We start from the raw sequence: 14527 nt of genomic DNA, 5'->3' as shown, positions 1-14527 counted from the left end.
TGAAATTCCAGTCCATAGTGGATCTAACATAATAGTGAGAGTCCGGTCCATAGTGGATCTACAAACCCCGTTTCCATATGAGTTGGGAAATTGTGTTAGATGTAAATATAAACGGAATACAATGATTTGCAAATCCTTTTCAACCCATATTCAATTGAATGCACTACAAAGACAAGAAATTTGATGTTCAAACTCATAAACTTTATTTTTTTTTGCAAATAATAATTAACTTAGAATTTCCTGGCTGCAACACGTGCCAAAGTAGTTGGGAAAGGGCATGTTCACCACTGTGTTACATCATCTTTTCTTTTAACAACACTCAATAAACGGTTGGGAACTGAGGAAACTAATTGTTGAAGCTTTGAAAGTGGAATTCTTTCCCATTCTTGTTTTATGTAGAGCTTCAGTCGTTCAACAGTCCGGGGTCTCCGCTGTCGTATTTTACACTTCATAATGCGCCACACATTTTGATTGGAGACAGGTCTGGGCTGCAGGCGGGCCAGGAAAGTACCCACACTCTATTTTTACAAAGCCACGCTGTTGTAACACGTGCTGAAATAAGCAGGGGCGTCCATGATAACCTTGCTTGGATGACAACATATGTTGCTCCAAAACCTGTATGGACCTTTCAGCATTAATGGTGCCTTCACAGATGTGTAAGTTACCCATGCCTTGGGCACTAATACCATCACAGATGCTGGCTTTTGAACTTTGCACCTATAACAATCCTAATGGTTATTTTCCTCTTTGATCCGGAGGACACCACGTCCTCTGTTTCCAAATATAATTTGAAATGTGGACTCGTCAGACCACAGAACACCTTTCCACTTTGCATCAGTCCATCTCAGGTGAGCTCGGGCCCAGCCAAGACGGCGGCGTTTCAGGATATTGTTGATAAATGGGTTTTGCTTTGCATAGCAGAGTTTTATCTTGCACTTACAGATGAAGCGACCAACTGTAGTTACTGACAGTGGTTTTATGAAGTGTTCCTGAGCCCATGTGGTGATATCCTTTACACACTGATGTCGGGTGTTTGATGCAGTACCGCCTGAGGGATCAAAAGTCCGTAATATCATGGCTTATGTGCAGTGATTTCTCCAGATTCTATGAACTTTTTGATGATTTTACGGACCATAGATGGTAAAATCCCTAAATTCCTTGCTATAGCTCGTTGAGAAATGTTGTTCTAAAACTGTTCGACAATTTTCTTACAAATTGGTGACCCTCGCCCCATCCTTGTTTGTGAATTACTTAGCATTTCATGAAAGCTGCTTTTATACCCAATCATGGCACCCACCTGTTCCCAATTAGCCTGCACACCTGTGGGATGTTCCATATAAGTGTTTGATAAGCATTCCTCAACTTTATCATTATTTATTGCCACCTTTCCCAACTTCTTTGTCACGTGTTGCTGGCATCAAATTCTAAAGTTAATGATTATTTGCACAAAAAAGATTATCAGTTTGAACATCAAATATGTTGTCTTTGTAGCATATTCAACTGAATATGGGTTGAAAATGATTTGCAAATCATTGTATTCTGTTTATATTTACATCTAACACAATTCCCCAACTCATATGGAAATGAAGTTTGTAACATAATAGTGAGAGTCCAGTCCATAGTGGATCCAACATAATAGTGTGAGAGTCATAATCTTACTGTAAAATGTATGGTGAGTAAATACCATTTTTTTAAACGGTGAAATCTACAACCGTTTTTACAGTGTATTACTGTAAATGGAAAAACGGTTCCACTTCTGGTTTAGTAAATTCTGGTGACTGAGCTGCCACTTTTTTACGGTCAAATCTACAAAAACTTTTCAGTGTACGAATTAATATTTACATCACTTCTTTGTGTCTTTTCATTAGGCACACCTGCTCCAAACAACTGGGATTTAAAGGCCTACTGAAATGAGATTTTCTTATTTAAACGGGGATAGCAGGTCCGTTCTATGTGTCATACTTGATCATTTCGCGATATTGCCATATTTTTGCTGGAAGGATTTAGTAGAGAACATCCACGATAAAGTTCGCAACTTTTGGTCGCTAATAAAAAAGCCTTGCCTGTACCGGAAGTAGCAGACGATGTGCGCGTGACGTCCCGGGTTGTGGAGCTCCTCACATCTGAACATTATTTACAATCATGGCCACCAGCAGCGAGAGCGATTCGGACCGAGAAAGCGACGATTTCCCCATTAATTTGAGCGAGGATGAAAGATTCGTGGATGAGGATAGGGAGAGTGAAGGACTAGAAAAAACAAAAAAGGCGAGGGCAGTGGGAGCGATTCAGATGTTATTAGACACATTTACTAGGATAATTGGGCTTCACGGTGGCAGAGGGGTTAGTGCGTCTGCCTCACAATACGAAGGTCCTGCAGTCCTGGGTTCAAATCCAGGCTCGGGATCTTTCTGTGTGGAGTTTGCATGTTCTCCCCGTGAATGCGTGGGTTCCCTCCGGGTACTCCGGCTTCCTCCCACTTCCAAAGACATGCACCTGGGGATAGGTTGATTGGCAACACTAAATTGGCCCTAGTGTGTGAATGTGAGTGTGAATGTTGTCTGTCTATCTGTGTTGGCCCTGTGATGAGGTGGCGACTTGTCCAGGGTGTACCCCGCCTTCTGCCCGATTGTAGCTGAGATAGGCGCCAGCGCCCCCCGCGACCCCTAAAAGGGAATAAGCGGTAGAAAATGGATGGATGGATGGACTAGGATAATTCTGGAAAATCCCATATCTGCTTATTGTGTTACTAGTGTTTTAGTGAGATTATATGGTCATACTTAAAAGTCGGAGGGGTGTGGTGACCTCCAGTGTTTCTGAGGGAAGCCACGTTTCTCGACGAGGCAAGGCAGCCGGGCTGAGATTTTTTGTTTCCCCCCCCTCCATGGTGTAAGCATCAGACGGTCGGTGGCGGCCGATGGGAGGAGGCAAGAGAGTCCGCAGCTGCAGGACGCACGACGCAGGCTCTCCGCTCATAACTACGGTAAGAGCCGAATGTAAACAAGGAAACACCGGCTGTGTTTGTGTTGCTAAAGGCGGCCACTTACATCTTTCTTCTTTGACGTCTCCATTATTAATTGAACAAATTGCAAAAGATTCAGCAACACAGATGTCCGGAATACTGTGTAATTATGCGATTAAAGCAGACTACTTATAGCTGTTATCGGTGCTGGAAGAACATGTCCGCTACAATCCGTGATGTCATGCGCGGGCGTCATCATACCGACGTTTTCAACAGGATATTTCGCGCGAAATTTAAAATTGCAATTTAGTCAACTAAAAAGGCCGTATTGGCATGTGTTGCAATGTTAATATTTCATCATTGATATATAAACTATCAGACTGCGTGGTGGGTAGTAGTGGGTTTTAGTAGGCCTTTAAGTGTGTGTATGAATGTATGTTGCAGTGTTGTGTTGTTCAAAATATTGAGTGAACGTAGTCATGGTGTTGCAGGTGTGCCCAATGTGGCCTGAAAATGTACAATCATCTCAAGCCTTTGATCAAGTATTCCTTCTGAATAAGCGTCATATTGTCCTAAATGTACATGAAGTGTGCAAAAAAAAAAAAAAAAAAAAAAAAAGGGTCCACCGAGTCAAGTCGCTCATAAAAGTTTGGACTTGTGAGGACAAAAAGGAGACACTCACAGGTCAAAGGTCATCCCACGGTCCCGGTGCTCCTGGGGCTGGCGGGGTTAGCCGAGTGAACGCTCCACGGGTCGTGCGGGTCCGGAAGGATCTCCCAGGACGCGTTCCTCGCTTCATCCCCGACCTCCGCCTCTTGCTCCGGCTCGGCCCTGGAGTCCGAGGCCTCGGCGACGTCCGGCAGGCGGTTCCTCTTCTCTCTGTGCAGCAGGAGGCGCTCCAGAGGCACGGTGCTCTTCTTGGGCAGGAAGAGCGAGGTCTGCGGCAGGTTGAGGCCCGCAGAGAACACCTGGCGGGAACCTTCCAGGTTGAACAAGATGCCGGTCCGACTGGAGTAGAACACGTCCCGGTTGTTCTCCAGCAGTTTGTGGTCAAACAGACAGTCGTCACGGAGACACACCGACTGCAAAACATCAACTCGCTCATTAACACTTTCAGATTTGTATCTTTTATTTTCAAACATAGCCTCTAGAAAACCTATTTTATTTCATTTAATATTTTTACATTTATTTGTGCTTCGTGTATGTCTTATTTTCAACATTTAGTCTTACTGCTTTCTGTATGGACGTCTTTCATTTGACTCATTATTCTTATATATTTTACATTTATTTGATATTTTTATCTCTTATTTTCAACTTCATCTTTATGAGCATTTTCCATTTTATTCACCATTCTGGTATATTTTACATCTAAAGTTTTATGTTCAACACATTCCATTTCATTTAATGATGTTTAAAATATATTTTACATGTATTTGTTTCTTTTAATAGGTTTTATCTTTCAACATATTTTTATGAACATCTTTAATTGTATTCACTATTTTTATATACATTACATTTGTCATTTAAAAAAAAAATTTCAATAATTTTACATATTTTAAATTTATTTTTTGTTTGGTTTTATTTTTTTTTAATTTCTTTAGGAACATATTTCATCGTATTTAATGTTTTTATATAGATATTTGTGTCTTTGATTTTTTTCAACAATTTTTTACAAACACTTTTCACTTAATTTAATATTTAAATATCTTACATTTATTTTTCCATGTTTCTAATTTTATTTACACAACTTTCATTTCGTTGTCATTTTTGCATGTTTTATTTTTAACATATTTCATTCTACTGCATTGTTATATTTAAAATCCATTTGCCCTTTTTATATCTTTCTTATTTTATTCATGCATTTTTCAACATATTCTTAGAACCTGTATTATTTTGCTCATCTTATTTTTATATATTTCTTATTTGACACTATTCATTTTATTATATTAGTCCCATATTGCATGATTTATTTGCTATTATCCTTAAAATCCTCCCCCTCATCTTTTCTGTCTAATATTATGAAAAATAAATACATCAGAATTAATATTATTTGACTACATATTTAATAATGTTTTGATTTGTCATTATAATTTCAGTTATTGTAGCATTTTTCTAAGTAGATTATATTAATATATTTGATGACGTATTTTAGAACTACAGTATTATGTTTGACTTTTGGAGTATATACTGTACACATTTGATGTTTTTTTCATATTTTATATTGAAGTACAGTGTGGGTAAAGTACTTCATGAATGCAGTAGGTATGTTAATGATTGTATATTTTCTTTAGTATTAACCGTTGTGTATATTTTCCTTACATTCTTCCAACTTGTTTAAACTTATTCTCGTTTTTTTTTATGGGCTCATATTCCACATTATAAATACATTTGATGTTCCTTAGACCAGTGGTTCTCAAATGGCGGCATGCGTACCCCTGGGGGTACTTGAAGGTATGCCAAGGGGTACGTGAGATTTTTTTTTAAATATTGTAAAAATAGCAAGAAATTAAAAATCCTTTATAAACATATCTATTGAATAATACATCAACAAAATATAAATGTAAGTTCATAAACTGTGAAAAGAAATACAACAATGCAATATTCAGTGTTGACAGCTAGATTTTTTGTGGACATGTTCCATAAATATTGATGTTAAATATTTCTTTTTTTGTGAAGAAATGTTTAGAATTAAGTTGATGAATCCAGATGGATCTCTATTACAATCCCCAAAGAGGGCACTTTAAGTTGATGATTACTTCTATGTGTAGAAATCTTTATTTATAATTGAATCACTTGTTCATTTTTCAACAAGTTTTTAGTTATTTTTATTTCTTTTTTTCCCCCAAATAGTTCAAGAAAGACCACTACAAATGAGCAATATTTTGCACTGTTATACAATTTAATAAACCAGAAACTGATGACATAGTGCTGTATTTTACTTCTTTATCTCTTTTTTCCAACCAAAAATGCTTTGCTCGGATTAGGGGGTACTTGAATTAAAAAAATGTTCACAGGGGGTACGCCACTGAAAAAAGGTTGAGAACCACTGCCTTATACTAATATTATATATTTTTTATACATTTATCCTTTTTACTCCTCATTTGTATCTAGTTTTATCTTATATTTTACATTTATACATTTGTTTTTATATCCGCTGCAATACATGTTTTCATCATATTTTCAAAATTATTTTTAAATTAAATCATGTTTTCCTATTTGATAAATATAATTTTCTTCTTTTAGAACAGTGGTTCTCAACCTTTTTTCAGTGATGTACCCCCTGTGAACATTTTTTTAATTCAAATACCCCCTAATCAGAGCAAAGCATTTTTGGTTGAAAAAAAAAGAGATAAAGAAGTAAAATACAGCACTATGTCATCAGTTTCTGATTTATTAAATTGTATAACAGTGCAAAATATTGCTCATTTGTAGTGGTCTTTCTTGAACTATTTGGGAAAAAAGATATAAAAATAACTAAAAACTTGTTGAAAAACCAACAAGTGATTCAATTATAAATAAAGATTTCTACACATAGAAGTAATCATCAACTTAAAGTGCCCTCTTTGGGGATTGTAATATAATTGAATTCTAAACATTTCTTCACAAAAAATAAGGAATATTTAACATCAATATTTATGGAACATGTGCACAAAAAAATCTAGCTGTCAACACTGAATATTGCATTGTTGTAATTTTTTTTCCCCACAGTTTATGAATTTACATTCATATTTTCTTCAAGTATTATTTAATAAACATATCTATAAAGGATTTTTGAACTGTTGCTATTTTTAGAATATTTTTTAAAAATCTCTTGGCATACCTTCAAGTACCCCCATTTCAGACAATAGTTTTGAAATGCAAAGACAAACATTGCTGTAAATCGATAACAAAGAGAACTGACTGAGCTGAAAGGTGTTCCATCCAAGTCCATGCAGAGATATCGGCTGCTCTTCACGCCCAGGATGGCGAGACGCTCCCTGGTATCGGCCTTCAGCGTGACGACGCCTGCGAACAGCCGGCAAGCAAGAGTTGGACCAGCTGAAAGATGAGCGGATTGCGCGTGCAAGAGTGACCACGTACTGTAGGGACCCCTGCTGGGGGTCTTTCGCACGCTCCCGTCCGGCTTGATCTCCAAGTAGAAGTTGCTGAGCTCCGTGGAGGTCTGCAGGTGGACGTACCTGCGCGGGCTGCCCCAGTTGGAGCCCAGCAGGGGGGACGGGTTGGGGGCCGCGACCCCGCCCGGGACGCCCTGCGCCAGGGCCAGCGAGACGAGCATCCACGGGGCGAGTGTGGTCGTCCACGCTGCTGGTGTCCTGTGCTCCTCCATCCTGCTGCAGAGGTCTGCTTGTCCTCAGAGTCCGCACATTTGCTCTTTAAGAACCCGCGCGGTGCCACCCCTGCTCCCATCCTTGGCGCGGGAAAAAAAACAACAACACCCAACTCGCCCCCGAAAGCAGATGTGCGGCTTTGCAGCGGCGGAAGGACCACTTCCACCTGGGCGTGTTTACGTCCCTGGTCCGCAACTCGCATCTTTTTTTGGACTCGCCATTACTGCCGCCCCCTTGTGGACAATTAAGTCACTTGCGGCTGGAAATGCCTTTAAAAAAATCTTGTTCTTGTTCCTCACACCAGGAGGGGGGGTGGGGGGGGAGAGAATAATCAAACCTTAATAAGATTGATTTAATGTTGCGTATGAAAAAAATTAAACATGTATTTCCGGAGCTTGTCCTCCGTCCCACTCTCCCTTGTGGAGGGGGTCCGGTCCGGTGGCCATGGATGAAGTACTGGCTGTCCAGAGTCAAGACCCAGGATGGACCGCTCGCCCAGAGTCGGGACCCAGGATGGACCGCTCGTCCAGAGTCGTGACCCAGGATGGACCGCTCGCCCAGAGTCGGGACCCAGGATGGACCGCTCGTCCAGAGTCGGGACCCAGGATGGACCGCTCGCCCAGAGTCGGGACCCAGGATGGACCGCTCGTCCAGAGTCGGGACCCAGGATGGACCGCTCGCCCAGAGTCGGGACCCAGGATGGACCGCTCGTCCAGAGTCGGGACCCAGGATGGACCGCTCGTCCAGAGTCGGGACCCAGGATGAACCGCTCGTCCAGAGTCGGGACCCAGGATGGACCGCTCGTCCAGAGTCGGGACCCAGGATGGAGCGCTCGTCCAGAGTCGGGACCCAGGATGGACCGCTCGCCCAGAGTCGGGACCCAGGATGGAGCGCTCGTCCAGAGTCGGGACCCAGGATGGACCGCTCGCCCAGAGTCGGGATCCAGGATGGACCGCTCGTCCAGAGTCGGGACCCAGGATGGACCGCTCGTCCAGAGTCGGGACCCAGGATGGACCGCTCGTCCAGAGTCGGGACCCAGGATGGAGCGCTCGTCCAGAGTCGGGACCCAGGATGGACCGCTCGTCCAGAGTCGGGACCCAGGACGGACCGCTCGTCCAGAGTCGGGACCCAGGACGGAGCGCTCGTCCAGAGTCGGGACCCAGGACGGAGCGCTCGCCCAGAGTCGGGACCCAGGATGGACCGCTCGTCCAGAGTCGGGACCCAGGATGGACCGCTCGTCCAGAGTCGGGACCCAGGATGGACCGCTCGTCCAGAGTCGGGACCCAGGATGGAGCGCTCGTCCAGAGTCGGGACCCAGGATGGACCGCTCGTCCAGAGTCGGGACCCAGGATGGACCGCTCGTCCAGAGTCAAGACCCAGGATGGACCGCTCGTCCAGAGTCGGGACCCAGGATGGACCGCTCGTCCAGAGTCGGGACCCAGGATGGACCGCTCGTCCAGAGTCGGGACCCAGGATGGAGCGCTCGCCCAGAGTCGGGACCCAGGATGGAGCGCTCGCCCAGAGTCGGGACCCAGGATGGAGTGCTCGTCCAGAGTCGGGACCCAGGATGGACCGCTCGTCCAGAGTCGTGACCCAGGATGGACCGCTCATCCAGAGTCGGGACGCAGGATGGACCGCTCATCCAGAGTCGGGACCCAGAATGGACCGCTCATCCAGAGTCAAGACCCAGGATGGACCGCTCGTCCAGAGTCAAGACCCAGGATGGACCGCTCGTCCAGAGTCGGGACCCAGGATGGACCGCTCGTCCAGAGTCGGGACCCAGGATGGACCGCTCGTCCAGAGTCGGGACCCAGGATGGACCACTCGTCCAGAGTCAAGACCCAGGATGGACCGCTCGTCCAGAGTCGGGACCCAGGATGGACCGCTCGCCCAGAGTCGGGATCCAGGATGGACCACTCATCCAGAGTTGGGACCCAGGATGGACCACTCATCCAGAGTCGGGACCCAGGATGGACCGCTCGCCTGTGAATCAACTGGGGACATCTCTGCGCTGCTGATCCGCCTCCACTATGGACGGGACTCTCGCTACTGTGTTGGATCCACTTTGGACTGGACTCTCACGGTATGGATCGAACTTTCACAGTATCATGTTAGAACCGCTCGACATCCATTGCTTTCGGTCCCCTGGGGGTTGCCTATATATATACGGTCCTCTCCAAGGTTTCTCAATAGTCATCATTGTCACTGTCACCGACGTCCCACTGGGGTGAGTTTTTCCTTGCCCTTATGTGGGCTCTACCGAGAATGTCGTTGTGGTTTGTGCAGCCCTTTGAGAACCTAGTGATTTAGGGTTATATAAATAAACATTGATTGTTTACCTGTGGGCTTCACGGTGGAAGAGGGGTTAGTGCGTCTGCCTCACAATACGAAGTTCCTGCAGTCCTGGGTTCAAATCCAGGCTCGGGATCTTTCTGTGTGGAGTTTGCATGTTCTCCCCGTGAATGCGTGGGTTCCCTCCGGGTACTCCGGCTTCCTCCCACCTCCAAAGACATGCACCTGGGGATAGGTTGATTGGCAACACTAAATTGGCCCTAGTGTGTGAATGTGAGTGTGAATGTTGTCTGTCTATCTGTGTTGGCCCTGCGATGAGGTGGCGACTTGTCCAGGGTGTACCCTGCCTTCCGCCCGATTGTAGCTGAGATAGGCGCCAGCGCCCCCCACAACCCCGAAAGGGAATAAGCAGTAGAAAATGGATGGGATGGATGTTTACCTGTGCTACACTTTTATGGTTTGTCCAGCAGAGGGCGCTATTTCTCTGTCCTCTTAGGACACTTTGAGAAAAAAAAAACAATATTACCCGTGATTCTATACAATAAATAAGTGCTTCTCAATATAGGAGGAAACATTCCCCCCTCCACCCAACGACTATCAATAGTATCATTTATTCATAATATTGTTATAAATACACCAATTGGCAACAATAAATTGGTCCTAGTGTGTGAATGTGAGTGTGAATGTTGTCTGTCTATCTGTGTTGGCCCTGTGATGAGGTGGCGACTTGTCCAGGGTGTACCCCGCCTTACGCCCGATTGTAGCTGAGATAGGCGCCAGCGCCCCCCGCGACCCTAAAGGGGAATAAGCGGTAGAAAATGGATGGATGGATGGATAACATTGTAACCTTAACATTTAATAAACAAAAAGAGAATTATTGATTGGCAACACTAAATTGGCCCTAGTGTGTGAATGTGAGTGTGAATGTTGTCTGTCTATCTGTGTTGGCCCTGCGATGAAGTAGCGACTTGTCCAGGGTGTACTCTGCCTTCCGCGCGATTGTAGCTGAGATAGGCGCCAGCGCCCCCTGCGACCCCAAAGGGAATAAGCGGTAGAAAATGGATGGGATGGATGGAAAAGAGAATTAGATACTTTAACAATGCTTTTTGCCTCTCAGTGGCCTAGTGGTTAGAGTGTCCGCCCTGAGATCAGTAGGTTGGGAGTTCAAACCCCGGCCGAGTCATACCAAAGACTATAAAAATGGGACCCATTACTTCCCTGCTTGGCACTCAGCATCAAGGGTTGGAATTGGGGTTTAAATCACCATAAATGTTTCCTGGGCGTGGCACCGCTGCTGCCCACTGCTCCCCTCACCTCCCAGGGGGTGAACAAGAGGATGGGTCAAATGCAGAGGACAAATTTCGCCACACCTAGTGTGTGTGTGACAATCATTGGTACTTTAACTTTTTTTTTAACATACAAAACAAAAATAAAAAATTAAACAATTTGTACTGAACATTTGTTGAATCAAAATGAGAGTCAGGATTAATGACTACAATGAGCACAATTTGTAGCAAAAATCTTTTAAAAATGGTGTGTGATGCATGATACTGATAAAGCATGTTCACACACGCACCCCCCTGGCATCACACCGTGTTCCCGCCGCACCGTTTGAGAAGAACTGCATTCAATTGACATTAATGAGGGTGAAGCTCAGAGTTTGAACATAACCGATTTAAAATATGCAATATTGTATGGAGAAATGTGTTTCTTTTGATGCGATCACACAAATAAATAAAATAAATGATAAATGGGTTGTACTTGTATAGCGCTTTTCTACCTTCAAGGTACTCAAAGCGCTTTGACACTACTTCCACATTTACCCATTCACACACACATTCACACACTGATGGAGGGAGCTGCCATGCAAGGCGCCAACCAGCACCCATCAGGAGCAAGGGTGAAGTGTCTTGCTCAGGACACAACGGACGTGACGAGGTTGGTACTAGATGGGGATTGAACCAGTGACCCTCGGGTTGCGCACGGCCACTCTCCCACTGCGCCACGCAAAGAATGGATCTGCACCCGGAAAAAAAGAAAAAAAAAATATTTGCAAAAAAAATAAATATTTTCAGACGAAAAAAAAATTACCAAAATAAATCACTTGACACCAGAACTTTTTTGTTGGAAAAAAAATAAATGAATAAAAAAATATACACAAGCGGTAGGAAATGGATGGATGGACACACACACACACACACACACGCACACACACACGCGCACACACACACACACACACACACACACACACACACACACGAGTTGAACTCAAAATGTCTAAAATTTTTACCTTACACACAAAAGACCTGTTACTCCCAAAAAATTTTCACAAATGGGTCTAAATCTGTGTTTGTGAGCATTTCTTATTTGCCAAGATAATCCGTCCCACCTCACAGGTGTGGCATATCAATATGCTGATTAAACAGCAAGATTATTGCAAAGGTGTGCCTAATGCTACCCACCATAGAATGCCACTCTGAAATATGCAGTTTAATCACACAGCACAATGCCACAGATGTCTCAAATTTTGAGGGAGCATGCAGTTGGCATGCTGACTGCAGGAATCGAATGTTCATTTCTCAATCGTATGCCATCTCCAAAGGCGTTTCAGAGAATTTGGCAGTACATCCAACCGGCCTTACAACCGCAGACCACGTGTAACCACACCAGCCCCGGACCTACACTTCCAGCAGATGCACCTCCATTATTGTCTGAGACCAGCCACCTGGACAGTTGCTGCAAGAATTGGTTTGCATAACCAAATAATTTCTGCACAAACTGTGTGAAAGCGTCACAGGCAAGCTCATCGGTATGCTTGTCGTCCTTATCGGGATCTCGACCTGACTGCAGTTTGTCGTCGTAACCGACTTTGAGCGGGCAACTGCTCACATTCGATGGCGTCTGGCAAGTTAAGAGAGCTGTTCTCTTCACGGATGAATCTTGGTTTTCACTGTGGTTTGAGTTCAGTGGTTTGCTGATGTTAACCTTGTGAATCGAGTGGCCCATGGTGGGGGTGGGGTTATGGTATGGGTAGAAGTATGTTATGGACAACGAACGCGAGTGCATTTTATTGATGGCATTTTGAATGCACAGAGATTCCGTGACGAGATCCTGAGGCCCCTTTGTTGTGCCATTTCTCCCGAGACCGTCACCTCATGTTGCAGTATGACAATGCACGGCCCCATGTTGAGATAAGTTTGAGTTTATTTCGAACATGCAAGCATACAACACGATACATCACAATTTCCAGTTTCACTTAACATGTTCGAAAAGGAGTAGGAAGAAGCAGAGCTTATTTAGTCCTCCCCTTTTTCTTTTACGTAACAGTTGTTAAAACTTTTGTTGGTGAAGTAAGTTGTATTTCATATAATGAGATGAGTAAGATTATTTTGAGAATGAATGAATTGATGGATAAAAGTATTAGGACACATGAAAAATTCTGAATGTTTATCATGGTTCTTCTACTTTGTAAACACTTTAAGTTTGAAGAGTTTCTTGAGGTGAATCATAGTACATTTTTGATTGCTTTGCTCAATAAATTCCATAATTTAATCCCACATACAGACATACTGAAGGTCTTAAAGGGGAACATGATCACAATTTCAAAATGGTTAAAATCAATAAAAATCAGTTCCCAGTGGCTTTTTTTATTTTTCGAAGTTTTTTAAAATTTTTTACACCTCCCGGAATATCCTTAAAAAAAGCTTTAATGTTCTTGATTTTCGCTATTTGCGATGCGACTGTCCATTATTAGCATCGCCAGTAAAATGTGCGGACCAAATGATCAGGACTTTTGCATCTTGTGACACTGGAGCAACTAAAATCCGCCGATTGGTAAGTGTTTGTTTCGCATTAAATGTGGGTATCTAGTTTCAAATGTACATACAGCTAGCGTAAATAGCATGTTTGCATCGATTAGCTGGCAGTCATGCCGTGACCAAATATTGACGCTATTCGGCCATAGCATGGGTGTACCTAATGAAGTGGCCCATAGCATGGCTGCCTTATTAGCATCGCCAGTAAAATGTGCGGACCAAATGATCAGGACTTTTGCATCTTGTGACACTGGAGCAACTAAAATCCGCCGATTGGTAAGTGTTTGTTTCGCATTAAATGTGGGTATCTAGTTTCAAATGTACATACAGCTAGCGTAAATAGCATGTTTGCATCGATTAGCTGGCAGTCATGCCGTGACCAAATATTGACGCTATTCGGCCATAGCATGGGTGTACCTAATGAAGTGGCCCATAGCATGGCTGCCTTATTAGCATCGCCAGTAAAATGTGCGGACCAAATGATCAGGACTTTTGCATCTTGTGACACTGGAGCAACTTAAATCCGTCGATTGGTAAGTGTTTGTTTTGCATTAAATGTGGGTATCTAGTTTCAAATGTACATACAGCTAGCGTAAATAGCATGTTAGCATCGATTAGCATAGCATGTTAGCATCGATTAGCTGGCAGTCATGCCGTGACCAAATATGTCTGATTAGCACATAAGTCAACAACATCAACAAAACTCACCATTGTAATTTTGTTGACATAAACGTTGCAAATGCATCTGCAGGTTATCCATACATCTCTGTGCCATGTCTGTCTTAGCATCGCCGGTCAAATGTGCAGACACTCTGGCAAATTCAATGGGGGTCTGGCGGCAGATTTCTTGCCAGTGGTGCAACTTGAATCCCTCCCTGTTAGTGTTGTTACACCCTCCGACAACACACCGACGAGGTATAATGTCTCCAAGGTTCCAAAAAATAGTCGAAAAAACGGAACATAACAGAGCTGAGACCCGGTGTTTGTAATGTGAAAACAAAAATGGCGGGTGTATTACCTCGATGACGTCAACGCTAAAAGACCGATAAACAGAAAGGCGTTTAATTTGCCCAAATTCTCCCATTTAGAGTTCGGAAATCGGTTAAAAAAAATACATGGTCTTTTTTCTGTAA

At 43.6% G+C, this 14527-nt stretch overlaps 2 protein-coding genes across 2 annotated transcripts in view; both read right to left on the bottom strand.

Moving 5' to 3' along the window:
- Window positions 1-3589: 3589 nt before the first annotated feature.
- On the bottom strand, window positions 3590-7526 carry fgf23 (fibroblast growth factor 23). The gene is made up of 3 exons (XM_061911846.1): window positions 7040-7526; window positions 6861-6964; window positions 3590-4041 (listed from the first exon to the last, which is right to left on the bottom strand). Exons 1-3 carry the CDS (start codon window positions 7284-7286, stop codon window positions 3652-3654), a joined length of 741 nt encoding a protein of 246 aa, XP_061767830.1. The 5' UTR covers window positions 7287-7526; the 3' UTR covers window positions 3590-3651.
- A 3051-nt stretch (window positions 7527-10577) lies between these two features.
- Window positions 10578-14527, bottom strand: part of LOC133559963 (fibroblast growth factor 6-like) — a 48882-nt gene continuing 44932 nt past the window's right edge. The window contains exon 7 of the mRNA XM_061911954.1: window positions 10578-11598. The gene's annotated coding sequence lies outside the window, so the exon portion shown is untranslated. The remainder of the gene's footprint in view (window positions 11599-14527) is intronic.

Source organism: Nerophis ophidion, linkage group LG10 (genome assembly GCF_033978795.1).
Source record: "Nerophis ophidion isolate RoL-2023_Sa linkage group LG10, RoL_Noph_v1.0, whole genome shotgun sequence".
NCBI classification, from domain to species: domain Eukaryota; kingdom Metazoa; phylum Chordata; class Actinopteri; order Syngnathiformes; family Syngnathidae; genus Nerophis; species Nerophis ophidion.
The sequence above is the reverse complement of the archived record's forward strand: the minus strand, read 5'-3'. Positions and strand labels throughout refer to the sequence as shown.